The sequence below is a fragment of the Enhydra lutris genome, unplaced genomic scaffold (genome assembly GCF_002288905.1).
Source record: "Enhydra lutris kenyoni isolate GAN:26980312 unplaced genomic scaffold, ASM228890v2 scaffoldscaffold4, whole genome shotgun sequence".
Classification (NCBI taxonomy): domain Eukaryota; kingdom Metazoa; phylum Chordata; class Mammalia; order Carnivora; family Mustelidae; genus Enhydra; species Enhydra lutris.
In genome coordinates this window covers 2,497,313-2,524,794 of record NW_019154088.1, presented here as the reverse complement: position 1 = coordinate 2,524,794, position 27,482 = coordinate 2,497,313, and the positions used below count along the sequence as shown (strand labels likewise).

At 36.2% G+C, this 27,482-nt stretch overlaps 1 protein-coding gene across 1 annotated transcript in view; it reads right to left on the bottom strand.

Moving 5' to 3' along the window:
• Positions 1 to 618: 618 nt before the first annotated feature.
• LOC111160950 (katanin regulatory subunit B1 like 1) overlaps positions 619 to 27,482 on the bottom strand; it is a 37,800-nt gene continuing 10,936 nt past the window's right edge. The window contains exons 2-10 of the mRNA XM_022524355.1: positions 13,196 to 13,326; positions 12,244 to 12,284; positions 10,622 to 10,901; positions 5,562 to 5,680; positions 4,587 to 4,637; positions 4,413 to 4,502; positions 4,010 to 4,099; positions 3,103 to 3,196; positions 619 to 1,605 (exon numbers count right to left, since the gene is read on the bottom strand). Coding sequence (XP_022380063.1) covers positions 1,573 to 1,605; positions 3,103 to 3,196; positions 4,010 to 4,099; positions 4,413 to 4,502; positions 4,587 to 4,637; positions 5,562 to 5,680; positions 10,622 to 10,901; positions 12,244 to 12,284; positions 13,196 to 13,312 — 915 coding nt within the window. The 5' untranslated portion in view covers positions 13,313 to 13,326 and the 3' untranslated portion in view covers positions 619 to 1,572. The remainder of the gene's footprint in view (positions 1,606 to 3,102; positions 3,197 to 4,009; positions 4,100 to 4,412; positions 4,503 to 4,586; positions 4,638 to 5,561; positions 5,681 to 10,621; positions 10,902 to 12,243; positions 12,285 to 13,195; positions 13,327 to 27,482) is intronic.

Below are 27,482 nucleotides of genomic sequence, written 5' to 3'. Positions count from 1 at the left end.
CTCTCAAATCACGGAAATGCAGTAATCTTAAATTAATCTAAAGACTTAAGAAAAGAACCAATTATTAAAATTGATGTTCGCTGTGAGGAATACATAGCTATATAAAATATAGCTACACAAAAAATAGAACTCAGTGAAAGATAACATTTTTAAAGCAAAAAAGTTGCTTGGGATTCACATCAGTAGTGGCTAACTGGATAAATGCTAAAGATTTACATTCAAGTGCTTGTAGGATTACTGGAGACAAATTCAATTACTAAAAATCTTTACTCAGATGCCTCTCAGGGTTATAAAGATGAGATGATGCACAAACCATCAACAGTGGTATTTTGAATCCCTATCATTTTCAAGATAAGATATGCAGCTGTTAAGACATTCCAGAAGTGGGTTCATTGACACTAAAAATGGTATTAAAAAAAAAAAAAGACCTCAGACAGTCTGCTGGCATTTCATATCAACCATTGGAGGAGGTAGTAATGTAAAGTGTTGGAATTTAGAACACAAGGTCAGCACTAACTGTAAACAGTTCTAAAGCACTGTATGTAATTCCTTAAAACATAAGTAGTGAAAAAGAATTAGAACTGATATAAAAGCAGAATTTAAAAAAGCAAAAAATAGAAATATTTAGTGAATTTACTCAAATGAAGAAAGCTTAAATGATACAGAACTGAAAATATTAGGATTCTATATACAATAAAAAGTGAATATAAATTAGCCAACTCCATGGACATTTCTAGTTAAGCATTCATAGAAATACATATTCACCTTTTTCTTTTATATAGTAATAACACATACACATGACACAATGATTCTGGCAAAAAGAAAAATCAGAGATACTAAAAATATTCTCAAGTTTTAAAAATGGTATGGAATAGTTTTAACAACATTTTACGAGTGGAAACCCCTGATTTAATTCCATGATCTTATCATGCCAGAAGCATGGTTGGTTTTAATTTTTTTAAACAGATATTGGTATCATATGCATTGGCTTATTAATAATTAAGGCATTTTGTATACACAGTATCTCAGTGTGGACAAATTTTTAGTATTGATTATTTGCTATGACATTTTAAACTTGCAAAGTCTTTTCAAAATAAGAAAATAGCTGCACACGTTTAAGTGTTTTCTTATAAAACACAATCTTCACAAAAGTCACGATGATTGGTTTTTGTGATTCCTAGTAATAAGTCCTGTCTTCTTTCTGACATAGTATAAATTATATTCTTATGCAGGACTGCATTAAGACCCAGTAGTTCTTAAACAATGTTACCAAATAACCATATAAATCCCAAATGCAGCAAAGGCGAACAATCTTCATAGTGCATTTTCACCTCTTTGAAGTTGAAGCTGCTCCTTTTGGATATTTTTCCACTTCAATGTGAAGTAGATTGCTAGGGTTTCATTAGTGGTTTCGTATGTGGCTTTTTAAAGTAAAAAAAAAAAAAGGGGTTTGATCTCTTCCACAGTTCACAGTTCTCAGGTGAGACTTTCTTTCTTTCTTTCTTTCTTTTTTTGGAAATCTAGTCTGGGGGCGTTTTGAATAATCAAATGCTCTTTAGTAGATGAAGTCTCTCAATGCAACTGTAATAAATAAGCATCTACATCCTTAGAAAACAAAACAAAAAACATTTCATTAGCTGGTACAGTAAATACACACATGCACACTCCATGTTCTTCTCCCTTTTTATCACTTAATTTGCTTTAGCTTCCTTGTGATCTTCTGAGAGTAAAAAATGTGTCGTACTAAACTTTTTTAGCTGCGTTTAGCATGGTGTCTAGCAGATGGCACATCTGTTAGGTGCTGAGTGAATGTTCTGGTTCCTGTGATCAAACAACTCTGCCTTTATAGCTAAGCAAAATCATTAAATCATTCCCAGCAATTCCTTTAGTGCTATATACACTCTAGCCCAGCCTGAGGACAGCCTTTCTGATTTCTACTCTGGAAAAATTGCAATTGAGGGCTTTAACACTGTAAAAGAGGTTTAATCACAATTTAAGAAACTTCACAGAACTTTTAAAATCACTCAATACCGTCTTCAATAATACGGTATCTAGAGTCATAATCAAAATAAAGTTTCTCTCTTTATAAAATATTGTAATTGAAAGCAGATTTCTAAGGAGACAATATATTTTTCAGTACTACTAACAAGAATGCATGGTACCTCCAGAACAAGGTGATATATAATACATACTCTATATTCATTTTCTATCAACTTTTACTTCATTTCCCCCTCATTATTGAAAGAACAACTAAAACAACAACAAAAAACTAGGAAATTGATATTTGTTTATAAGATTTTAATCATTAAGAATTCTACAGAGTAAAATTATATAAGTGGTCACATACTTGTTTGAGACATCATTTTTGCTTCTTTTCTTGAAGGTATCCAAGGAGAATTTCACAATTAAGTCCACAATACAATACCTCTTACTTAGAATACTGTATATTTTAAACTAAAGAATGCTTGTATATTTCTGAATAATGACCATTTATGATAGCAGTATGCCCAGTAAAAGGGTGCAAATATTTTTTAATAGTGATTTTTTCCCTCTGCAATTATATTTAAACTACCAATGTTTTCTGGAGTTTAAATATTAAAATCCAAATGAGCAATATATCTTTTCCTTTAAGAGCTAAGAAAATAAATAAAGAACAATGTCAAATTCATACTGTGATCTGAACATTTACTGTCCCAAAAGCATGACATTAGCAAAAGCCAAGTGAAAAATAATATCCTGAAAACATTTGTTACACTCCTCACCCCTTGCTTTCCGAGTGTCACTCTTTTTTGGATGCCTTCTTAACCTTATCTCTAGTTGGAGCTAGTTCATTAAATTCCCTCTAGCAATTTACTTCCACAGTTGCACCTGAAACACATTCAATGGCTAATTCCTGTGTTCCTTGCCAAAATCATATTCATATCCAGAGGACCTTAAACATTTGTAAATATGAAACTGATTTTAGGTTTTATTAGAATAGTACTGTACTGGACATTTGAAAGACTTCATGTATAAATGCATAATACTAATATATTATTTCTAATATTCAATTAAGCTTAAATAGATATTTTAAGCATTACTTTTTAAGTTAACTTTTTTTACCTTGGCTATATTACCAGTATATCCTGGAACCAAAGTAAGATGGTTTTCTTGTTCCCATAATCCACTTAATTGTTGTTTTAAAATCTGAATATTTCTATGAGAAAAGAAAAAAGAATGCAAATATAAGAACACGGACTTTGTAAATAGCACTTAATGAACACAGTTTTAAATTTTCAAGTATTTATCAGGAGAAATTGTACCATTTGAAATGAAGCAACTCTTTAAAATACTACTTGTCAATCTCGGAAATTAAAGATTACTTATTTGTTAAAGTAGGAAAGAAAACTAGGCATTTGGAGCAGCATTTGGACAACCTGGTCTTGGGTATGAAGTGGGAAATTTTTGAGAGCCTAGAGAAAAATTTTAAGACTGTTGGGAGGTATTTTTTTGCAGCTTCATGATAATCTGATTCATCTGGTAGAATACCAACATTTTTACATGAAGGCAATATTCAAATTATGATGATTATAGTATAATTTTTAGAATTATGATCATCCACATTGGATTCTCAGGTTAATGTTTACGTAGTCAAAAGACCTATAGGATACAGGATGCTTCCATCCCTGTGCCTCAATACTTAACCCACCAAAAGCCATCTCTTTTTTTCTCCCTTACTCATTGTAACAGGTATGAGGGTTAAACCACAGTTGTGCTTTTTCCTCCTAAAACGAAGTATAAGATTCTGCCAGAGAAAGAGATAAAGGAGGTTATTGGACTCTGGAATTAAACTTCCATATGTAATTTTCACATGTGAACACTATTTCAATTTAATATTTCTCTGAAAATGAAGAAAATAAATTTTTATTTAATGATGATCATGGAACGGAATTATAACCTAGCTTAATCAAACCACTTTCCTGAAAAAAATATTTTATTAGACTGAGTTTATTTTTAAAGATATACTCACCCATCATTTATAATTTCTGCTTTGGATGACAGCTCAGACCACCACCTTTTTATGACTGCTTGAAGCCAGTTTAAACCAACTATTACATATCTGAAATGATATTTTGTTATTCAAGCGTTTTCACCCAAAAGCCTTTACAAAAAAGACACACTCTTCCCCCACCTCAAAAAGCACATATTCACACTGATTTTTCCCATTTTGGTACTTTAAAAAGCTGTAGTTTATTTAAGTTGTTTATAGATGCTTTTGTAATTACTCTTCAATCAGTTCATATTCTTTTCCTAATTGGGCTATATGCTCCTTGGAAACAGAAACCATGCATGTCTCGTGACAGGCACTCAAAAGCAACAAAATCAAGGATGTTGAAAGAGAAAAATGAATTGAGAACCACATTAGCACTTACTCTTCAAACTTGCTTTTAAGTAGAGACTTTACTAGAGGCAACAAATCCACACAGCAGCCAAGTGAGATGTATTGTTTTTCTTCCTGTAAACTAAAATAAAAACTAAGTTGTAAAAATAAGTACAAGTCATTTGTCCTTCTTTAAACTTACTTTTTTTCTGAAAAATATTTTTACCTATTGGTGAGCACAGGAAGGCAATCCACAACAACTCCAAGGTCTTCTATCCTGTGGGTACAAAACTGCTTAGAGTGCTGATTTCCTTATTTATAACCTTCACACTGCTTTTGAGAAATTTACTCATTCAGCACATAATCTGAGTCTCTACGATGAGCCAGGTGCTGGGGATGCAGCAGTAAACAAAGAGACAGTACTTGTATTTCAGAGTGTATGTGGGGATCTGGTGTGGAAGAAGGCAGAGACAGATAACAAGTAAAATATACAGAGCAAGTTGACGGTAGTAAGTGGTATGGAAAAAAATAAAACAGGAGAGACAGGGAGTGAAGAAATATGTATTTTTAAACAAGGTGGTCAGGGAAGGCCTTATTAAGATAATATTAGAGAACTGGGATGCCTGGTTGGCTCAGAAGGTTAAGCATTCGACTCTAGATTTTGGCTCAGGTCATGATTTCAGGAACATGAGATCTAGCCGCGTGTGGGGCTCTGAGCAAAGAGAGTGCTCAAAGACTCCTTCCCTCCCCCTCTGCCTGCTTGCCACCCTCACTCCCCACGCTCCCCACCTGCCCTCTCATTCAAGGGGGGAAAAAAAAAAGATGATGTTTGAGAAGAGACTTGAATATACGAGGAAAGCCATGCTTAAAATTTTGACTCAAAGGGGATTTTTAAAAGGTTACTCTCCCAAACTGGTATCTCTTAGTTTTACATGTAAGGATCCTAGAGAAGGTAATAGCTTTGTTCAATATGATGAAACAGATGGTTTTCTGTATTTTGGCTACTCTTAGACTGGTGATAAATGTAATTTAAACTATATTGTTGCAAAAAAAAAAAAAAAAAAACAACTATATTGTTGCTATTGAAGCTAAATGAAGGAAGTTTAGAATTTTAGCCGGCATAACACAAAAAAGAAGAGGCACTTCAAGATAAAACATGGAAATTACTTAACTGAACAAAAGCATAAAAGGTCACACTTACCTCACCAAATAAGCTACAAGTTCACTTATACTTCTCTTTCTCCAGAATGTTAAAGCTACATTCAATCTCAAATTCCTGCTGAACAAAACCTGTGCCATTGTTTCATGGTCCTGAGAAACCTGAAAGGCAGTAATCTACTTTGTTAAAAAACATACTGAAACATGACATGAAACCATTTTTTTCCAATTAAATTATTCTGGTAGACATGTTTTAAAATTATGCATAGGTGACTCCTTTTGCTGACCCCAAAAAAGGAATGTTGCAGTTGAACATAGTAAACAAATGATCTGAATAAATTTAGGACATATTTATTTATTTTAAAAAATATTTTATTTATTTATTTGACAGAGAGAAATAGCAAGAGCAGGAACACAAACAGGAGTAGTGGGAGAGGGAGAAACAGACTTCCTGATGAGCAGGGAGCCTCATGTAGGGCTCAATCCCACAACCCTGGGATCATGACCTAAGCCACCCAGGCACCCAGGACTTGTTTACTTTGTTTGTTTGTTTAAAGATTATCTGACAGGGAGAGAAAGACAACAAGAGCAGGAACACAAGCAGGGGGAGTGGGAGAGAGAGAAGCACGCTTCCCACCGAGAAGAAAGCCCAATGCGGGACTATAGCTATCCCAAGACCTTGGGATCATGACCTGAGCAGAAGGCAGACCCTTAACCAACGAGCCACCCAGGTCCCCAGCACTTGTTTATTTTTTTTATCAGTACTTTTTATTTGTTACCATTTTCTTTTAAAATCTCAATAATTTGTAAAATAAATTATTTGTAACTCACCTACAAACCTAGGATTTAATTTATTTTGAGGATTAAAGGCAAAGGTAAATATATACTGAATAACATGGGAAGGGAACCACAAAAATTCAGTTCTATGACCAGTATTTAAATTCATTCAGTCATTTTTTAATATAATAAGGTAATATGTTCCTATTGTAAAAAGCTCAAATAGCACAGAACTGTATCAAAGAAAAAGTGAATAATCTCTATCTGCCCAGATAAAATCTAGTAATACTTCTCAGAAGTAATCAAAGTTAACAGACTGGTATGCATCTTTCCAAATCATTTCTAGACAGACAAATTATAGATACAAAATTAAAATATTATTATAGCTGTGTTTTTTAAAACCTTATTTTTCACTTATATATTATAAAGATTTTAATGTCAAGCATAGATCAACCTCATAATTAAAAAATAATTATATAGTCTCCAGTTGTTATATACTAAAATTTATTTAGATTGATTCTGGTTTTTCCCTATTAAAACTATGCATCAGTGAACATCCTTTTTGTATGTAAATATGTACACTTAACCAAGTGAGCCACCCAGGCGTCCCGTAAATATGTACACTTATACATACATTTTGGTAAGATTAATTTTAGCACCACAACAACTAGATCCATTTTTTTAAATAACAGACTAAGGTATAATTCACATACCATAAAACTTAACCACTTAAAATGTATAATTTGGTAGTTTTTAGTGTATCTGTGGATTGTACAACCATCCCCACAATCAATTTTAAAATCAACATTTTCATCACCCCTAAGAGAAACCCTGAACTCCATTCTCCCTTCTTTCCAGCCCCTGGCAACCATTAATCTACTTTTTGTCTCTATGACTTTACCTAGTCTGGACAGTTCATATAAACTGAATTATCCAATATGTGGCTTTTTTGATGTGGCTTCTTTCACAAAGCATAATGTTTTCAAGGTTTATACATAGTGTAGCATATACTGGTATTGTACCTCTTTATAATGGCCAAATAATATTCCACTGTGTGAATATATGACATTTTATTTATCCATACATCAGGTGAAGGACATTTGGAATGTTTCCACTTTGGGCTATTATGAATGTTATGAACATCTGTTTATAAGTGTTTGTGTGGACATATGTTTTCACTTCTCTTGGGTATATATACATAGGCATAGAACGGATGGGTCAAAAGGTTATGAGTATTTGAATTTTGACAAGATAATGTTACCACTTTTAGATTTAGGTTTTTAGAGCAGAAACTAGTGAGTCAGTAAAAAAGGTATGAAATAAAAGATAAGGAGCTCCTGGGTGGCACAGTTGGTTAAGCAGCCAACTCTTGGTTTTGGTTCAGGTTACGATATCTGGATTGTGAGATCAAGCCCTGTGTTGGGCTACACAGCGCAGAGTCTGCTTAAGACTCTCTCTCCCTCTGTTCTTCCCCACTGCATGAACATGAGCACTCTCTCTCAAAACACATAAATCTTAAAAAAAAAAAAAAAAAAACAAACAAACAATAAACTTATTGTCTTGTTAGGGAAGGTTTGTGCAAGTAATCAAAATGAGAGCAAGTAAAAGGGGGACCTTGAAAAAAATGACTCACCATGGCACCAATTCAAATGTACAACTGAAGCTTTTTTTTGTTTGTTTTAAAGGTATTTGCACTCAGGGGCACCTCGGTGGCTCAGTGGGTTAAAGCCTCTGCCTTCGGCTCAGGTCATGATCTCAGGGTCCTGGGATCGAGCCCCGCATCGGGCTCTCTGCTCGGCAGGGAGCCTGCTTCCTCCTCTCTCTCTGCCTGCCTCTCTGTCTACTTGTGATCTCTCTCTCTGTCAAATAAATAAATAAAATCTTTAAAGGTATTTGCACTCAGAATGTTTGTTCCCTCAATTCAACTGACAAACCAACTTAGGTCCCAATCTAGGCCAGATTTCTGGGTTATATAATCATATGTTCTTTTTCTTCAGGGTATGTAGTTTCTTTGATTATTTGATTAGTGTTGGGCCTCGTCACTTCTCTAACTACATTAAAGTAGGAGCAGTGCCTGTTTTTCATCTACCAATGTAATTCCTCAGAGCCTGCAGAATGCATTACAGAGTTGGGAGCCCTCAAAAAGTATTTGTGAGTGAATTAGCATGACAGTGATTTTCTTTAACACTAAGTCTGGTTACCATCCTATTCTCTAGGGTCCATGTTAATTCACTATTAAATCAAATAGTTCCTGATTCCTTTTTTTTTTTTTTTTTTTAAAGATTTTATTTATTTACTTTAGAGAGAGAGAGCAAGCATACACATACGCATAGGGAAGGGAAGAAGGGGAGGGAGAGGAAACGGGAAGAGAATCCCAAGCGGACTCCACCCTGAGCCTGGAGCCCTACCCACGACTCAATCTTATGACCCTGAGATCACGACCTGAGTGGAAACAAAAAGTCAGACACTTAAGTGACTGAGCCACTCAGTGCCCCCCTACTTCCTTTCTTCTCACAGATTCTATATGCACTTCCTTCACTTCACCTGGAATTACTTTCTATTACTCCAGGATCTTATTTTTACAAGTAAGAACATATTCACTGGCAAATACAATTTTTTTGCATCATTTTATTATGGTTTTACTTAATAACATTTAAATTTCCATCTTTCTTTCATCTTACTCATAATTATTATTCTAAACGTGATGCTCATTTTCATTCACCTATGCATTATGACCATTTTAATTAAAACCAATTTTGGGGTGGGGGGGATGCCTGGGTGGCTCAGTTGTTAAGCGTCTGCCTTCAGCTCAGGTCATGATCCCAGGGTCCTGGGATCAAGTGCCACATGAGGCTCCCTGCTTGGCGGGAAGCCTGCTTCTCCTTTTCCCACTCCCCCTGCTTGAGTTCCCTCTCTCACTGTGTCTCTTTCTGGCAAATAAATAAATAAAATCTTTAAAAAAAATTTTTTTTTTCTGGGGTGCTTGGGTGGCTCAAGTTGATTAAGCTTTAGACTCCTGGTTTCTGCTCAGGTCATGATCTCAGTTCATGACATGGAGCCCTGTGTGGGGCTCGGCACTCAGCCAGGAATCCACCTGAGATTCTCTCTTCCTCTTCCTTCACCCCTCCCTCATTTGTACATGTGCACTCTCTCAATAAATAAATCTTTAAAAAAATATTTTTCTGTTTGTATGCCATAGAAAATGTTTTTCTTTTTTTTAAAGATTTTATTTATTTATTTGACAGATAGAGATCACAAGTAGGCAGAGAGGCAGGCAGAGAGAGAGAGGAGGAGGCAGGTTCCCTGCTGAGCAGAGAGCCCGATGTGGGGCTTGATTCCAGGACACTGGGACATGACCTCAGCCGAAGACAGAGGCTTTAACCCACTGAGCCACCCAGGCACCCCTAGAAAATGTTTTTCAAGCTGTCATGCCAGATAGAAACAATACTAGGTTTAGCAAATCATAGTAAAAGAAATTAACATTATGTATCCATCAAAAAATTGTAGAAGGATTATTTAATTACATGGAAAAAAATCCAAATTTATTAAACATAAAAATCAAGTAATCAAGCAACATGTACAATATGAAGAGAAAAGATATGTCAAAAATTTAATACTGTTATTTCCAAATGTTGAGATTATGAATAATTTTTTCCTTTGGGTTCATTTTCTACAACATATATAATAAATATATAATAATAATTATTATAAACTCATGTTCCTAAACTATTCCTTCAAATGAACATTTTTTAAAAAAAATTTTGAGGCATTATATCATAAAACTCTCCAACTGAAAGTATGTAATACAATTTCTAATAAATTCACAGAATTATACAACCATCATTACAAACCAGTTTTAGAATATTTCTTTCAAACCTGCCCTCCCCCCAAATTCCCTTGAGACTGTTCAAACATCTAATTTCACCTGAGCTAGAAGAGCAGCAAACCTTAGCAGGCTTGCCTGAACAAAGTTTCCAATGGCAATTCCAAGAGCCAAGAAAAATGTTTGTTCCTGGATAACTGGCTTTGGTGGTCTACTTTTTAGTGCAGATTTCTTCTTTTCCTTTACTTTAAATTTCTGCTGGCCAACTTGCCATTCTGAATATTTATAGCAGCTTGTCAACCATTTCATTCCATCTCAGATATCACTAACTCAGTGAAATGGAGTAACTACTGATTCAAATTTGGTTAATCTAGAAAACTGTCTCAGGGAATTAGAATCACTTAGTCTGAATTCAACAGGCAATGAATGACTCTGCTAGCAGAATATGACAAAAAAGCGAGTAGTATAACAGGATTAAAATTAAGTTCATTTAAATGACTTACCTCAGAAAAAAACCCACTATATTTTGATGATGGGCTTTCTGTCTGTGAAGAACCAGAATCACTGGAGTTAATCAAATATGTTCGACTATCATGGCGTAATTTTTCAGGCAGGTGACCTGCACAAGCCAGTTCATTTTCTTTATTTGCCATGTCACAGCCCCCACTTCTAGGGGACTGTTTTTTTCTGTAACAAGGATTTGGAAAAGGATGATACACTTTCTTTCTGCGATAGATCACCTTACGTAGTTTATCTGGGCTTTTCACAGCTTGTCCAACTGTTCTGTAAGAAGAATTGATTTGCTTAAATGAAAAAGAACTACATGAAAACCTTTACAACTTTTTAAGCAGAAAGATTTAATAGGCCACATTTTGTGATCACAATCCATTAAAATTAGAAGTAAATTAAATTTTAAAAATGTTAACTCTTAGATCATAGAGGAAAACAAAAAGGAAAAATTACAAATCATCTGGATACTTTATACTAAATTAAACCAAGAAGCATAATAACTAGATTTTTTTAAAAAATGAAATATATTTGAATTGTGCAAATATGAGTATACATATATATTTTAGAGATTTTTTTTATTTTTTCATTTGAAAGAGACAAAGAGAGGGAGCAAGAGAATGAGTAGGGGGAAGGTTTGAGGGAGAGGAAGAAGCAGATTTCCCACTAAGCAGGGTGCTTGCTGCAGGGCTTGATCCCAGGACCCCGGGATCATGCCTGAGCCCAAGGCAAATGCTTGACCGAGCCACCCAGGTGTCCCAAGAATACTTATTTTGATTAAACTTAAGTATATTTAATTTGTTTACAGAGGATAAAACACAACAGAGCAAACCTCACAGTTTCATATGGTGATTCTCAAATGTTTTGGCCTCAGGATACCTTGCAACTCTTAAAAATTGAGGTTTCAAAAAATTTTTTTTATGTGGGCAATATCTACTGATATTTACTGTATCACTCAGGAAACTTACTGATTCTTTTAAGAAATAATAACCTTATTACGTAATAACAGAATATTTTGCCAAAAAAACCCTGTTTTCCAAAATAAAATATAGTAAGAAGAATGGCACCATTTTTTACGTTTGTACAAAATCTCTAATATTTAGTTAAGAAAGCTGGATTCTCATATCTGCTTCTGCATTCAATTCACTATCAAATATCATGTAGCCCCTGGAAAATTCTATTTGTAAGAGTGAAAATGAGGAAGGTTAATTAATGTTATTGTTATGAATATTGTCTTGACCTCATAAACTACCTGAAAGGGAACCCCACTGTCTCAGATCCATTTTAAGAACCAGTAGTTTAGTAGAAAGTGCTTTTAGAGTTTAAAAGATCTGGGAACGAATGCCATTTTTACCACTTTCTAGCTGTATGACCCTGAACAAATCACAAATCTTTAGTTTTTCTCACCAACTATTAGAGGCAATGATACCTTCCTACTAGGATTGTTGTAAGGATTAGAGAAATACTGATGTGTTTTCCACTGTGACTGGCATAATGGAGTTATTTGACAATAAGTTACTTATTATAATAAAAGAGAAGACTTATTTTTTCCCCCTCTTTTTCATTCTTACCTAACTTTCAATACTTCCATTTCCCACAAACTTTAAAGAAGCCTTACCTATTTATGTAAGCAGCCAACTGTTTTGGAGATTTCTTAACCTGAAAAATAAAACTAGATAGTTAACAGCATATTTAGGTTCTTCTATAAAGCTATGTAAATTCTGTGACTGATATCAACAAATCTGAAATTCCATAGTTAAATTTTTCATATTAAAGCAGCAGTTTCGGTCTGTAGCTAAACACCACTGTGCATAGGTATATTTGACAAACCAATATAACCATCTCCCTATTTTCCATGCCACTGGTCATATATTTTACTTACATGGTACTTAAAAAGTGTATTGACTTTTAATATCGTTTAAAAGAAATATCAGCATGAATGAGCCTTGCAAAGGTGAACAAAAGCACCTCTGAGAGTCCTCTTCAGAATTAAACTACAATATTCAAATGGTATCATATTAAAACAGCATACTGTCCATAAAGTTTTTAGAGTTTTTGGAATACAAAGTTTTCAATATTTCATTAATTCCACTTAATTCTGGGAGATTAAGCAAATTATCATCTTCCTACTGTTTAAATAATTTAACCAAAACTATCTACAGACTTAACAGTTTAAACTATCTGTGATGTACCAAATGACCATGTCTCCTCAAAATTCACATTGAAATCCTAATGCCCAAAATGAATGATATTAGGAGGTGATTAGGTCATGAGGATGATCCCCTCACGAATGGGATTAGTGGCCTTATAAATGAGCCCCCAGGGAGCTCTTTGCCCTTTCTACCATGTGAGGACACAGCATACAAGTCAGCCAACTATAAGCCAGGAAAGAGGCTCTAACCAGATACCAAACTGGTTAGGGCTTTTATCTTGTACTTCTGCCCAGCCTCCAGAACTGTGAGAAACAAATTTCCTTTGTTTGTAAGTCACCCAGTCTATCGTATTCTGCTATAGTAGCATGAAAAGATTAAGATACTGTCTTATCCATTACCTAGAAACCATGCACTTACCTCCTTCATGTTCTTATTAGTAAAATTAGAGATCCTTTTTCTAGGAAGATCAGTGGAATGATCCTCAATATTATTACAAAAGCCTCTTTTTTTAACATTGTGGGCTTCAGATGCCATAATCTCTTAAATACCTAAACAGCAAAACAAAAATAAGAAATGGAAAATACAAAATGCAAAAGAGCCTGATCATTAACAGACAAAAATACAACACTATATAAAAGAGGTTTATGAGTAAAGCAGAGAACATAGTTCTAATTTATACACGTATTAAAACCTTAAACAGAGGAAACACAAGGCCGTGCATTGCAGAAAATTAGGCTCCTGTTCTCATTCCTTATTTGCAATCAGTTAAAAATAATATGAGGTATTTTTTGCCAATGCAACATGTCAATCTCCCCATTTTCTATGTCACTGGCCATATATTAAATTTAAATTTAGAGGTTATGAAGTCAGGTATAAATAGTATATATCAATGACACCCAAATGTATAGAAGCCTAGTTTTAGAATCAAATCAGTGGTTCAAATACAACTATAAGGGGGCGCCTGGGTGGCTCAGTGGGTTAAGCCTCTGCCTTCAGCTCAGGTCGGGCTCTCTGCTTGGCAGGGAGCCTGCTCCCCACCACCCCCCCCCACCGCCTGCCTCTCTGCCTACTTGTGATCTCTGTCTGTTAAATAAATAAATAAAATCTTTAAAAAAAAATACAACTATAAACAGCAGGGGAACAAAAATCAAACTATATATATATGACTAGTTTTATGCCTGATCCTTAAATTTTTCTTTCATTCTTGCAGTAAGGTCTCCAGAGCTTTCTTCTACCTTTGAAAAAATAATTCACCATTTCCCATTCATTCAATTATCTCAAAGAAGGGAAAATAGATACTATTACTTCCTTTATATAACAATAAATTAGTGATTTCCCCCACTTGCATTCAAGTTTCACACAGGAAATTTATTTCAGGCCATGACCTGAACACAAGTTCCTCCCTCGTTCCTTTTTAAAATGTTTACTGAGCATTCACTATATGCCAAGCCCCAGAATTAATGAAGATGACAGACCAGAGATGCTCTTCTAAAGAATCACTTGGGAAGCTTTAGAAAATATATCCTCTGGCCCCCAACTTCAGATTATACCTCAGCAGGTCTCTGGAGTGAAGCCCAAAGCAATTATATTTTTAAAAAGCTCCACAGCATTTCTGATGTACACTCTTAGAAGAAAATCTGCCTTAGAGAATTTTCCAAAAATATGCACAAACATGAAAATTTACAAATAATTTCAGGGTATTCTGAGATTTCCTGCCATTAATCCATGGGCATCCCTTCCAGCTGCACGCCCAGATTAAAAAACCTTTAGGATGAGACTTTTTAAGAAATAAATAATTGCAGCAATACAATAAACACTCCAATAGAGGGGGCAGTCATGTGAGTCAGCAAAGCTTCACTGAGCAGAGACTTAAGGGACAAATAGCACATTGAAAACATAGCATGTGCAGAACTGAAAGGCATGAAGCAACATGGCTTGTTTGGCAATCTCTTAAGAAGATGCATGTGACTAGAGTTTAGGCTGGAGGTGGACTGTAGCAGAATAAAAAGTGAAGCTGGAAAGACAGAAACTGGATCATAAAGGATCTTTTGCACAAGGTAAGCTTTTCTTTCTTAAAGAAAGGGGGACTTTTAATTAAAGATAATGGACTAAACTTAAGCAATTACTTCTATCCTTCCCTGAAACCTCATCACAATGATAGTAATGGGTTTTTAAAGGCATAAAACCCTGGGGCGCCTGGGTGGCTCAGTGGTTAAAGCCTTTGCCTTCGGCTCAGGTCATGATCCCAGGATCCTGGGATCTAGCCTTGCATCGGACTCTCTGCTCAGCAGGGAGCCTGCCTCCTTCTCCTCCTCTCTCTCTGCCTGCCTCTATGCCTACTTGTGAGCTGTCTGTCAAATAAATAAAAATCTTAAAAAAAAAAAAAAGGCATAAAACCCATAAGGACAAAGAAGAAAAGATGAGTTGATGGCAGTAACATTTTGGAAACTGCAAAGCAAAAGTGATAAATGAAAGCAGATCTGAGAAAGCCAAGTCCTAAATCAGCAATGAGGAAAGGTAAAAGCAGAATCCCCAAAGGTTCAGGACTTGGCAATATTGAAGACCTCAAGAAGTGGGGGGAAATGTGGGCTTAAGAAGAAGGAGAATGACTGAATATCCATTTAAGACAAAATTAGCTCCAATTTCACTTTCCCCATTCCAATAAATATTGTATGGAAAATTTAAAACAAGAGTCCTTGAGATAGGAAACACCAGGCACAAATGAAGGAGAAGAATATTGTCTAAAAGGGCATCAAGTGAAAGTTTACATACATGTTGAGATCTAAGCTTCTTTCTACCATTTGTCTCATGGAAGCTTGCAGCCAGCCTTATACACTCCAGGAAGAGAACAGAAGATCCTTTGGGAACTCTGATCAGTCCCAGAGGAAAACACACATACATACACACACATCTAAAAATACTGACATCAGTGATGGTTCAAGTCTCCCAAAGAACTGTTTTCCATCTTGATTATGGTGGTAGTTACCTGTCAAAACTAATGTAACTATGCACCAAAAAGAGTGAATTTTTATCATATGTAAATTATATCTCAATAAACCTGACTTTGAGAAATCCTTGAGAGATAAGAGCAAATTGTATATGTGAAACACAAATGAGACAAAAAACAAAGATTTAGAAATTAAAAACAGGATATAATAAGATAGCAAAAAAAAAAAAAAAATCAGTAGAAAGCTGGAAGAGAAATTTGAGGATATCTCCTGAAATATAAGGGGGGGAAAAAAGGTAAGATTGGCTTAGAGGAACCAATATCCAAATAAATGGAATTTCAGAAAGAGTACAGGGAAAATAAGGAAAAAATCAAAATAAATAACTGAAAACTGTACAGGACTGAAGGACATGAATTTCCACATTGAAAGAGAACAATGAGGGGGCACCTCGGTGGCTCAGTCCGTCAAGCACCTGCGTTTGGCTCAGGTCATGATCCTAGGGTTCTGGGATCAAGCCCTACATCAGGCTCCTTGCTCATGGGAACCTGCTTCTCCCTCTCCTCCCCACTCATTTTCTCTCTCTCATTATCTCTCTCTCTCAAGTAAATAAACAAAATCTTAAAAAAAATAAAATTGAAAAGAGTACAATTAGGGTCAGCATTATAGATGAAAATAGACCTACAACACACATAACTGTCAAATTTCAGAGCACCAAAGAATCTGAAAACGTATAAAACAAACAATATCCCTTCCCAATGACTGATGGAACAGACAGACAAATTCAACAAGGCTATGAGACAATACCATCAATCAACAGGATAAAATCAACATTAATAGAAAACTCCAACCAACAACAACAGAACATGGATATACCATGATAGTGATGAAAGTTAAAACAACAATGGCATACTGTTTCACAACCACTAGAATGGCTATAATAAAAATGACATACAGTAACAAATGCTGAGAAGGATGTGGAGAAACTGGAATCCTCACACATTACCATATAAATATAAAATGACATAATGACTCTGGAAAACATTTGGCAGTTTCTTGAAATGTTAAATACTGATTTACCACATGACTCAGCAATTCCACCCCTACATATTTATTCATAAGAAATGAAAGTTTATATTACACAAAGAACGGTATGCAAATGTTGATAAAATAAATTATTCAGAATAGCCTAAAGGTAGAAACAACCCAAATGTGTATCAGTTGGTGAATGGAAAAACAAAAGGTGGTATGTCTGATGGGAATACTACTCAACAACAAAAATTGAACAAAGTAATAATACATGCAACAATGTGTACAAACATCACACCAAGTGAAAGAAGCCAAACACAAAAGACAAGAGATTATGTTATTTCATTTATATGAAATGTCCATAAAAGTAAATAGCATAGAGGGGTGCCTGGGTGGCTTAGTCAGTTAAGCATGACTTCAGCGTTGGGTCATGATCTCAGGGTCCTGGGATGGAGCCCCAAGTCAGGCTCTCCACTCAGGGAGTCTGCTTGTCTCTCTCCCTCTGCACCTCCCCCTGCTTGTGTTCTCTCTCTCAAGTAAATAAGTAAGATCTTTTAAAAAAAAGTAAGGAGCATAGAGAGAGAAAGTAGATTAATGGTTGCCTATGGCTGAAGTGGGAGTGAGAATAATTGCAAATGGATACAAGGCTTCTCTGGGGGTGATGTGGTGATGGAATGTTCTAAAATTAGATTATGGTTGATGACTGTACAATTCTGTATATTTTTAAAATCAGCAAACTGTACATTCAGAACAGGTGAATTTTATGGTATGTAAATTACACTTCAATAAAGCTTTTAAAAAGTAAATTATCAAATTATAATTGGTAAAGTATAAATCCATTACAAAGGATTTTACACTACAAATTCCATTTTGCTTAATATCTTATACATTTGGTAGCATCTTTCTTGGGCAATAAGATTATCCTTTCCCCTCCAGAGCGTCTGACAGGACTACTAAAATAGTTTAAAGTAACTGCTGGGGCTCCTAGGTGTTTCCACAGTGCTGCCTGAAAAGATACAAAAAGAGAATAATCCGAAATGGGACTGAGTATTTGAAGACAACGATTAGAAAGGATAGAAATTAGAAAGGATAACCTTTTAATGCAAAAATTAAAAAAAAAAGCCTAAAGAGAATAAAAAACAAGGGCTGAACTGTTCTGAACATTGACTATAACACGTATTTTCTTAAATAAAGATAAGACAAAAAAAAAAAAAACAGTGATTGCTATGGATATTTTCTTGAGAAGGCAGGAAAAAACTGGCACGTAGAAGGAATTGGAGGGTTGAATTCCCCTTATATATAGCTATCTCTTATCAGAAAGATGAAAAGGGATCTATTCATATAATCTACTACAATGGCTGCCAAATGAAGAGATTAAACAGCTCTAAATGTTCACATACTCCCTACCTACTCACAATGATGAGAAAAACTCATCATACAGGTATGAAACATGTCCAGACTTTTTTCTCTAATAACTTGCTACAGTTTAAGATCAAATTAATTTAAGCTTCTTTTTATACTAATATACTAAAGCACATCAATTATTTACATTGCATTTAACTCTGCAATTTCACTAGGCAATTTCATTCCTTTTCTTAAAAAGCAAAGCATGGTTGGGGCGCCTGGGTGGCTAGTGGGTTAAAGCCTCTGCCTTCGGCTCAGGTCATGATCCCAGGGTCCTGAATGAGTCCTGCATCAGGCTCTCTGCTCAGCAGGGAGCCTGCTTGCCTTCCTCTCTGCCTGCCTCTCAGCCTACCTGTGATCTCTGTCTGTCAAATAAATAAATAAAATGTTAAAAAAAAAAAAAGAGCAAAGCATGGTTGTGTACAAAGAATTATAATAATTAATATTCCTGGTATCAAGTATTCTCCAATTACTATCACAGACTTTCACAAAGGGCTTGAATGATATTCCCCAAGAGTCTTGAGGTTGAAAACTGAACATAAACATTATTATATAATAATAAAATACATAAAAATAAGAACTAAAGAGGCTTTAGAATTTAAGGCTTTAGCCTAACTTTTTTTTTTTTTAAAGCCCAGGAGATGAAGTAACTTGCCCAAAGACACTAGGCTTAGTTAGTGGCAGAGTGTAGGGCATAGAATCCATGCTATTTCACAACTTTGTTTTCATTAATCAAATGCAACTCATGCCTAACCACAATACAGTCAACCTTCAACCCAGAATAGTTGAATTAAGATGAGAGTACTAATTCTTCTTAGATGACAGGAGAGAGACAAACGAACATAAACTATAAGGGAGTCCTACCTCCTATCTTTCCCTTACTCTGTAAGGGTAACCTTTTCTTCTCTCTTCTAAGTCCCACTAGTGGATTTTTAAGGCTTAAAGACAAATCACAGGTTTCCCCCATAACGCAGCTGTAACACAAAAAAATGAATGGAAAGGATGAACATGGCCTTTTTTCTTCAAGAATTTCAATGAGGGGGGCGCCGGGGTGGCTCAGTGGGTTAAGCCGCTGCCTTTGGCTTAGGTCATGATCTCAGGGTCCTGGGATCGAGTCCCGCATCGGGCTCTCTGCTCAGCGGGGAGCCTGCTTCCCTCTCTCTCTCTGCCTGCTTCTCTGTCTACTTGTGATCTCTCTCTCTGTCAAATAAATAAATAAAATCTTAAAAAAAAAAAAGGAATTTCAATGAGGGGGAGAGGAACAGAAGGTAAAGATGAGATTTTTCTGGTACAATCTTTAGAACCTGTGGATATGGATTCCCTCCCTCTATATTCAGCTACCAGATACTTAGAACTGCTTCGGTATCTGCAGCACTTATTTAAATGTTTAACAGTGAAATTTGCATCAGGTTAAAAAACAAGGTGATAAAAAAGGGAACTGAGGGGGCGCCTGGGTGGCTCAGTGGGTTAAAGCCTCTGCATTCGGCTCAGGTCATGATCTCAGGGTCCTGGGATCGAGCCCCGCATTAGGCTCTCTGCTCAGCAGGGAGACTGCTTCCCCCCCCCCACTCTCTGTCTGCCTCTCTGCCTACTTGTGATCTCTGTCTGTCAAATAAATAAATAAAATCTTAAAAAAAAAAAAGGGAACTGAGAATGCTAAGCTTGATCCAAATGGGAGCAGTGCTTAAAATGAAATATTACAAACACTATTTTCAAAGAATGTTTTGTGAGTGGAAGATTCAAAAAACAGGGGCGCCTGGATGGTTCAGCTGGTTAAGTGTCTGCCTTCGGCTCAGATTATGATCTCAGGTCCTGGGACTGAATCCTGCATGGGGCTCCCTGCTCAGCAGGGAGCCTGCTTCTCCCTTTGCCTTTTGCTCCCTGATTGTGCTCTCTCTCACTCCCTCCCACTCTGTCAAATAAATAAAAATATTTTTTAAAAAATGGCATTATAAAGAGGTTAAAAAATGGTTATTCAAAAGCTATCTTAACTAGATATATGTGTGTGTGTGTGTGTGTATAATATATAAATGATTAATGCATTCAAAAGAGCTGTACCAAAACATCAACATAAGTTATCTATTGCTAGTGAAATTACAGGTAATTTTTCCCTTCATTTATAGATTTCTCTATTTTCTACAATGAACATGAATTATTTTCATAATCTGAATAAATACTTTAACTTAGTGAGGCCACTGTATTATAAAATACAGTTTAATTATACAACTCCCTTATAGTAAAAAAGTGAAAAAGGTGTGAATGCCAACACATAAAGGTAACATTTCATAGGAAGGCTCTATTTTACCTTTTCCAAAATTAGGACAGCTCTATCTAATTTTCTCGGTTGTTGCTGTCCCACCTCTTTTAGAACTTAGCTCCCTGCCCCACCCCACTTCTATATCTTCATTTCTCCCTTTGAACTGATTCCTCCCCTTCTGCTTTCAAACATGCTCAGGTTTCCTCTATCAACTCCTATACTCTTTCTCTACTTTTCTTCCCTGCCAAACTTCTACAATGAGTGCTTTTTAGTTTCCATTTTCTCTTTAACCCTTTACAACCTTGATTTTATTTTGTCCTCTCATCTGAAAAAAAAAAAAAAAAGTCCATCTTCAAGGTCACTTGCTGCTGTAAGGGAACCTTTTATAACACCGATGATGCTCATATCAAGGTCAGGCAAGCCAACTCTAAAAACTTTGCTCATTCTTAATCACCATTTAGCTTTTTCACCATTTCACTGCACCCCAACACACACACACACACACACACACACGCGCACACAGACTATCTATTCATAGAACACAGCACTACAGTATCTTGAGTCTCCTTGCTCCCTTACTCCCTTTTGGTTCCTTTTCTTTCAACAACTCTTATCTCTACATTAAAATCAGAAAAACATGCTTTCAAGGCTTCAGCTATTTCTCTAGACCCAGTCTCTCCTCCAACTTCTATTTGGCCTCCTGACCTGGCATTGGTAGTCCAAGTCAACACATCTAAAACAAACTTCTTCAATCTCTTCCAATGTCAAACCATCTAACTGCCCTTCCTAGCTACCACATTTTAAATTGCTGGTATCAAACTTCTCTCAACTAAAAACCTGGGAGTTGTTTGACTTCTCTCTTCTTCCTTCCAACTGATCACTAAGTCTTCTTGAATCTTTCTTCAAAATATTTCACGGATCCATTCTGACCTTTTTTTTTTTCTTCACTGAATTATGCTAGGTCAACAGGCATAAACCAGGTTTGTCCCAAGCAAACTGGGATGTATGGTCACCTCATCTTGGTTAAAAGATTTATTTTCTGAGATTGATTTTTCAATATTTTTTCTATAAAAATTACCAACTAGTCAGCAATAAAAAGGAAGGAGTTACTAATACACATGACAACACGAATGTCTCAATCTCATTATGCTAAATGAGAAGTGAGATTCCTAATGCTATATACTATACAACTTCACTTTTATGACACTTCAGAAAAGGCAAAACTATAGGGAAAGAAAAACAGCAGTGGTTGCCAGAGTCTTGAGGATGGAGGGACATGTTCTATTTCTTTATTGTGTTAGTGACTATACACATACAACTCTGTGTATGTCAAAACTCATGTCAGGGGCGCCTGGGTGGCACAGTCGTTAAGCGTCTGCCTTAGGCTCAGGTCATGATCCCAGGGTCCTGGGATCGAGCCCCTCATTGGGCTCTCTGCTCTGCGGGAGGCCTGCTTCTCGCTCTCCCACTCCCCCTGCTTGTATTTGCTCTCTCGCTGTGTCTCTGTCAAATAAATAAATAAAATCTTTAAGGAAAAAAAAAACTTCATGTCCATGATGACGACTCAATAACCTGACTTTAAAGGACTGGGGTGTAAAACACACATCATTCATGGCTTTTCGTTAGGCTCCTTGAACACTCAACACTCACTTGACAAAGTAAAAAATAAGGTTCCATTGGGCCCACATCCATTCTTCTCCAGGAATTGGCCCAGATTTCAGTGCCGGAGGTTCCAGAAACATTCCTCAAAGCATCTCAAATATATGTATCTGCTCTGAGTTGTGATTACCAAGGCCTGCCCTTCTGGTTCTATGTTCTACTCATCTATGTGGGCTGTCTGGCCCTGAAGACAGGAGATGCCCTCAGTGCCCTCTGTCAATGATGGGGGGTGAGTGCTCTCACCTGGAGGCTAGTGGGAGTTAAAAGTTTAACCTGCAAAGGCTTCCAGGCTCCTCCTGCTTCTCCCAAGCTCTCTGGAAAGCTTTTTGCTCACTATGTAGTAGGTATCAAACCTCACAACCTGGGTGAAAAATTAAAGACTCATCCAACCTTAAAGTTTAGTGTAGCTAAAAGATTAGGTCAAATTGTCCCATGTTCAAATCCCCAAATTTCCAGCTTAACTAGCTATGTGACCTTGGAACCAGCTGGGCCTCATTTCCTCAGCTGTAAAAGTGAAAATGTCTGTGTATGTACCCTGCCTTCAAAAGTAAAAGAAAACCTGCAGACAATAAAACACATTTTTTTGTTTTGGTTTTGTCTTTTTAATAAAGGAAAAACGGAGGACAAAGAGAATGGAGGTAAATAAGTTAATTACCTAGCTGTCAAGACTGAAGAGAATACTTTAACTGATTAAAGAGATTTCAAAGCAGTAGGCAAACTTCAGGGAGGGACAGCATTAACACTGGAAGTTCACAGAGGGAGCAAGAGTGTCAAAGATTTCTTTTTAAGATTTTATTTGTTTGTCAGAGAGAAAGAGAAAGATGGAGAGAGAAAGAGAGAGAGCACAAACAGAGGGAGCGGCAAGCAGAGGAAGAAGCAGGCTCTTCACTAAACAAGGAGCCCGATGTGGGGCTCAATCCAAGGACCCTGGGATCACGACCTAGGCCGAAAGCAGGCCCCTTAATCGACTGAGGCCCCCAAGCATCTCAGAAGATGGCAAAGATTTAAGAAGTGAACCATATTAACACTTTCAAAAAAGAAACAGAGAAAAGGGTAAAGACTCATTGTAACCACTCTTAAACAGAAAAAGCATACTTTATAACAATAAGTCTCATTTGTTTTGCTATTAATACTTCCTGCCCTTCCTGATGTTTCATTTTTTTGGTAAACAGAATGTTTCTTCTTTTATGAAACAGAAGTGTCCCTTTCAATTCCATCATAGCCTATCAGACCATGACTGAGTTAAAATCTTCCTCTCTCAAATCATTTCTTGATTCCTATCTTCAATGATCTCTTCCTTCACCACCTTTTTATGGTACATAGTAAATTAACGTCACATAGTTTAGGACTCTAACAATTAACAAATAACTGAGGGCCTAAATGAAGACATGACTGAGCGCTGACTGATCCAGGTGTGTCTCCTCTTGCCAATTAGACTTCAAAACTACTCATGAACAGGAGCTGCATCTCACACCTTCAGATACACAGTCTAAAGGTAATTAAATAATTCTTAATTTAAATATATACAAAGATACAAAAATATATCCTTATATAGTGTATATCCTCTAGAGAGCAACTGAATATCATCACAATCAAAGTACTAGCATTTTAAAGTTCATTTTTTAAATGATTAAAGAAAACACATGTATTTAACATTCATTTACTGAGCACCTACTATGTATCAAGAGATGAGTAAGAAGTACATGTCTTATTTCTCAAGAAGCTCATGGCCTGATGGAGGGAGAGTGACAAGAAAGTAATAAAGTCAATAAATATAAAATAGTAAGTGCTACAGAAGACAAACAGTACAGGTTGTTAAAAAAGCAGCAGCAGTGAATCTAATTTGAGAGGCAATCAAGTATCTAGAAATACATCTTATGTCACACCAGATCTGAGTCCTGAAGACAAAAAGAAATTGTAAAAATGAAATAAAGGAAAGCTCTCTATTTAAGCAACCACAGTAAAAAGTCTTAGGTACTCAAAAATCATAATCTACTAGAGCTTTCTTTATTTCCATATTTTCAGTTTTTCTCCAGAAATGATTGTTCGATTTGAGCATGAATACAAAGCCAAAACAGATACGGAAGCTGACAGGGAACTGTATAATGGATATATCAAGCCGATAACATCCAAACCACTCATCAACTTTAGCATCACAAACAAGGAGACAGTCAGACATTACATGTCTCCTGATGTGATACAATAGGAAATACACTTCACAACACTTAAATATTCTTGCCAAAAAAATTTAGCCTGAACATAAGCTTCAACTGCTTTTTACCAACTACCAGTTTAAAGGAAATAGAAGTCAGAGAGGAACCTGTTAAACACTACCACGAAGATATAATTAGAAAAATCCAGAAAACAGAAATCTTTCAGACACAAAACTCAGTTTCCTCAACAAATATTTTGCAAGAAAAAAAAAATAAAGAGGAGGCTATATATTAAAAGACATTGCATCAACTGAATACAATGTGTGGACATTGCTTAAGATCCTATTTTTTAAAAGCCGTTAAAATGTATAATAATTAGGGAAATTTGAATATTAAGTGGACATGTGATATTAAGGAATTACTTGTTTATAACCCTAAACTGTACATATTTAATATTTAGTGTGTGTGTGTATACACACACACACACACACACACACACACACACATATATCCATTAAACCACTACCACAATCAATATATGGAACCTATCCATCATCCTTTTTAAAGATTTTATTTATCTGATAGAGAAGCACAGGGAGCAGCAAGCAGAGGGAGAGGGAGAAGCGGACTTCCCGCTGAGCAGGGAGTCCAATACAGGGCTCGATTCCAGGACCATGGGATCATTACCTGAGCTGAAGGCAGACGCTTACCCACAAAGTCACCCAGGTGTCCCTTTATCCACCATCTTCAAAAATTTCCTGTGTCCCTTTATACTTCTTCCCCAAACACTTGATCTGCTTTCTGTCACTACAGATTAGTTTGCATTTTCTACTACTTTATACAGAAAGAATCACATAGTATATACTCTTCTTTGGAGGGGGGGTATGGTTTTTTTCACTCAACATAATTATTTTGGGAATCATTCTGATGGGAATTATGATGGGAATCATTCGCTGTTATATGTATCAACAGTCCATTCCTTTTTACTGCAGAGCAGTACTCTATTGTGTGAGTATATAAAAATTTGTTTTCCATTCATCTGCTAATGGACATTTGGGTTGTTTCCAGTTTTGGCTATTACTAATAAAACTGCTATGAAGAGTCTTGTACGAGTCTCAGCGTGAACAGATACTTTCATTTCTCTTGGGTAAATACCTAGGAGTGGGATGGTGGTAGGTATATGTTTAACTAAGAAAACTGCCAAACTTTGAAAAGTTGTATCATTTTACATTTCCATTAGCAGTGTATGACAGTAAGGAAACACCATTAGTTATTTCTAGTTGAATGGTATTATTATTATCACATCTTTTTTTTTTTTAAGAGTCTTTTAGAGAGATATATACATACATCATATGGAGGAAAAGAGATGATGTTTGGGATTTACAGAGTAGGGGAAAATCAATGAAACAAGAAACACTGATAATGGCTGAAGCTGGGTAATTTGGATGGATATTCATTATACCATCCTCCACAGGATTGAAATTTTTCATAAAAGAAACAGATCAGACAGCAAAGCTTATGTGTGGGCTATATAAACATATATATATAGCAATGTTCTGCAATGATACCGTTTAAATGGCGTGTCATGTCCTTGCTCTTTGGGTTAGAGGTAGTATTCCCTTTAACGACTGTAGATGCAGTCAACTTTGTCTCAAGAAGAGTAATGTGGAAGTGGGGGCAGGGGAGAGAGAGAAACAAAACATGTGGGCAGGAAGTCTATGATCCTGTCTCTCCCTTTGTAACTCCACATTCCTAGATTTGGAGGCAGAAGGAAGTATGCTGCATAAAAGGAAAAAAAAAATCAGAAATAAACATGGATTAGGACGCCTGGGTACCTCAGTTGGTTAAGGGCCTGCCTTCAGCTCAGGCCATGCATAATCTCAAGGTCCTGGGATAGAGTCCCTCATCAGGGCTCCTTGCTTGAGAGCCCTGCTTCTCCCTCTGCATCCCGCTCTTCCCTGCTTGTGCTCTCTCTGACAAATAAAATCTTTAGAAAATAATAAAAAATAAAATAAACATGGATAACAATGACCTCTCTCACATTAGAACATCCTAACAAACACTGAATGCTTCCACAGAGGTGAACCACACAGCTGGGAAACAGTAGAGAAACTTTTTTACTTTATGCTCCCTTTATACAAAATTTTGTCTTTCATACAAGTATTACCTGCTATAAAAACAAGTCAAATTAAAATAAAAAAAATCACTAATAATTCAACCACCAATACTATTCTGGTGCTTCTCCTCTCATGCAGTTTAGTTTTTTGTTTGCTTGTTTCTTAAGATTTTATGTATGTATTTGACAGAGAGAGACTGAGAGTGAAAGCACAAGCAGGGGGAACTGCAGAGGGAGAAGGAGAAGCAGTCTTCCCACTGAGTAGGAAGCTGGATGCAGAGTTCAATCCGAGGATGCTGGGATCATGACCTGAGCCAAAGGCAGATGCTTAACCAACTGAGCCACCCAGGTGCACCACCATGCAGTTTAGTTTTATAGGCTGCATTTTGTCATTAACATGGTTTTCCTACATATTAGAAAGTTTTTTTGAAAATGATTTAAATGACAATACTATTTTATCATAAGAATATTTTTATTTTTGGGGCGCCTGGGTGGCTCAGTGGGTTAAAGCCTCTGCCTTCGGCTCAGGTCATGATCCCAGGGTCTTGGGATCAAGCCCCGCATAGGGCTCTCTGCTCAGCAGGGAGCCTGCTTCCTCCTCTCTCTCTGCCTGCCTCTCTGCCTACTTGTGATCTCTCTGTCAAATAAATAAATAAAATCTTAAAAAAAAAAAGAATATTTTTATTTTTGCTATATCAGAAAATACTTTTTTAAAAAAGATTTTATTTATTTGACAAAGAGAGAGAGGTCACAAGTAGGCAGAGAGGCAGGCAGAGAGGGGGAAGCAGGCTCCCCGCTGAGCAGAGAGCCCTATGCGGGGCTCAATCCCTGGACCCTGAGATCATGACCTGAGCCAAAGGCAAAGGCTAAACCCACTGAGCCACTCAGGGGCCCATCAGAAAATACTTTAATAGACATATATGTTTGTACAAAATTGATTATTTCCTCTAGATAAGTTTATTATTGGGTCAAAAATATGATTATATTCATATTCAAATATATGATAGAGGCCCTTTCATATAATGTGACTGGGAGTGGTAATTTTTTTTATTATTAGTCAAAAAATCATTTAAAATTGAAGATTCATTTAAAACAGAGATGTAGGGACGCCTGGGTGGCTCAGTTGGTTAAGCAGCTGCCT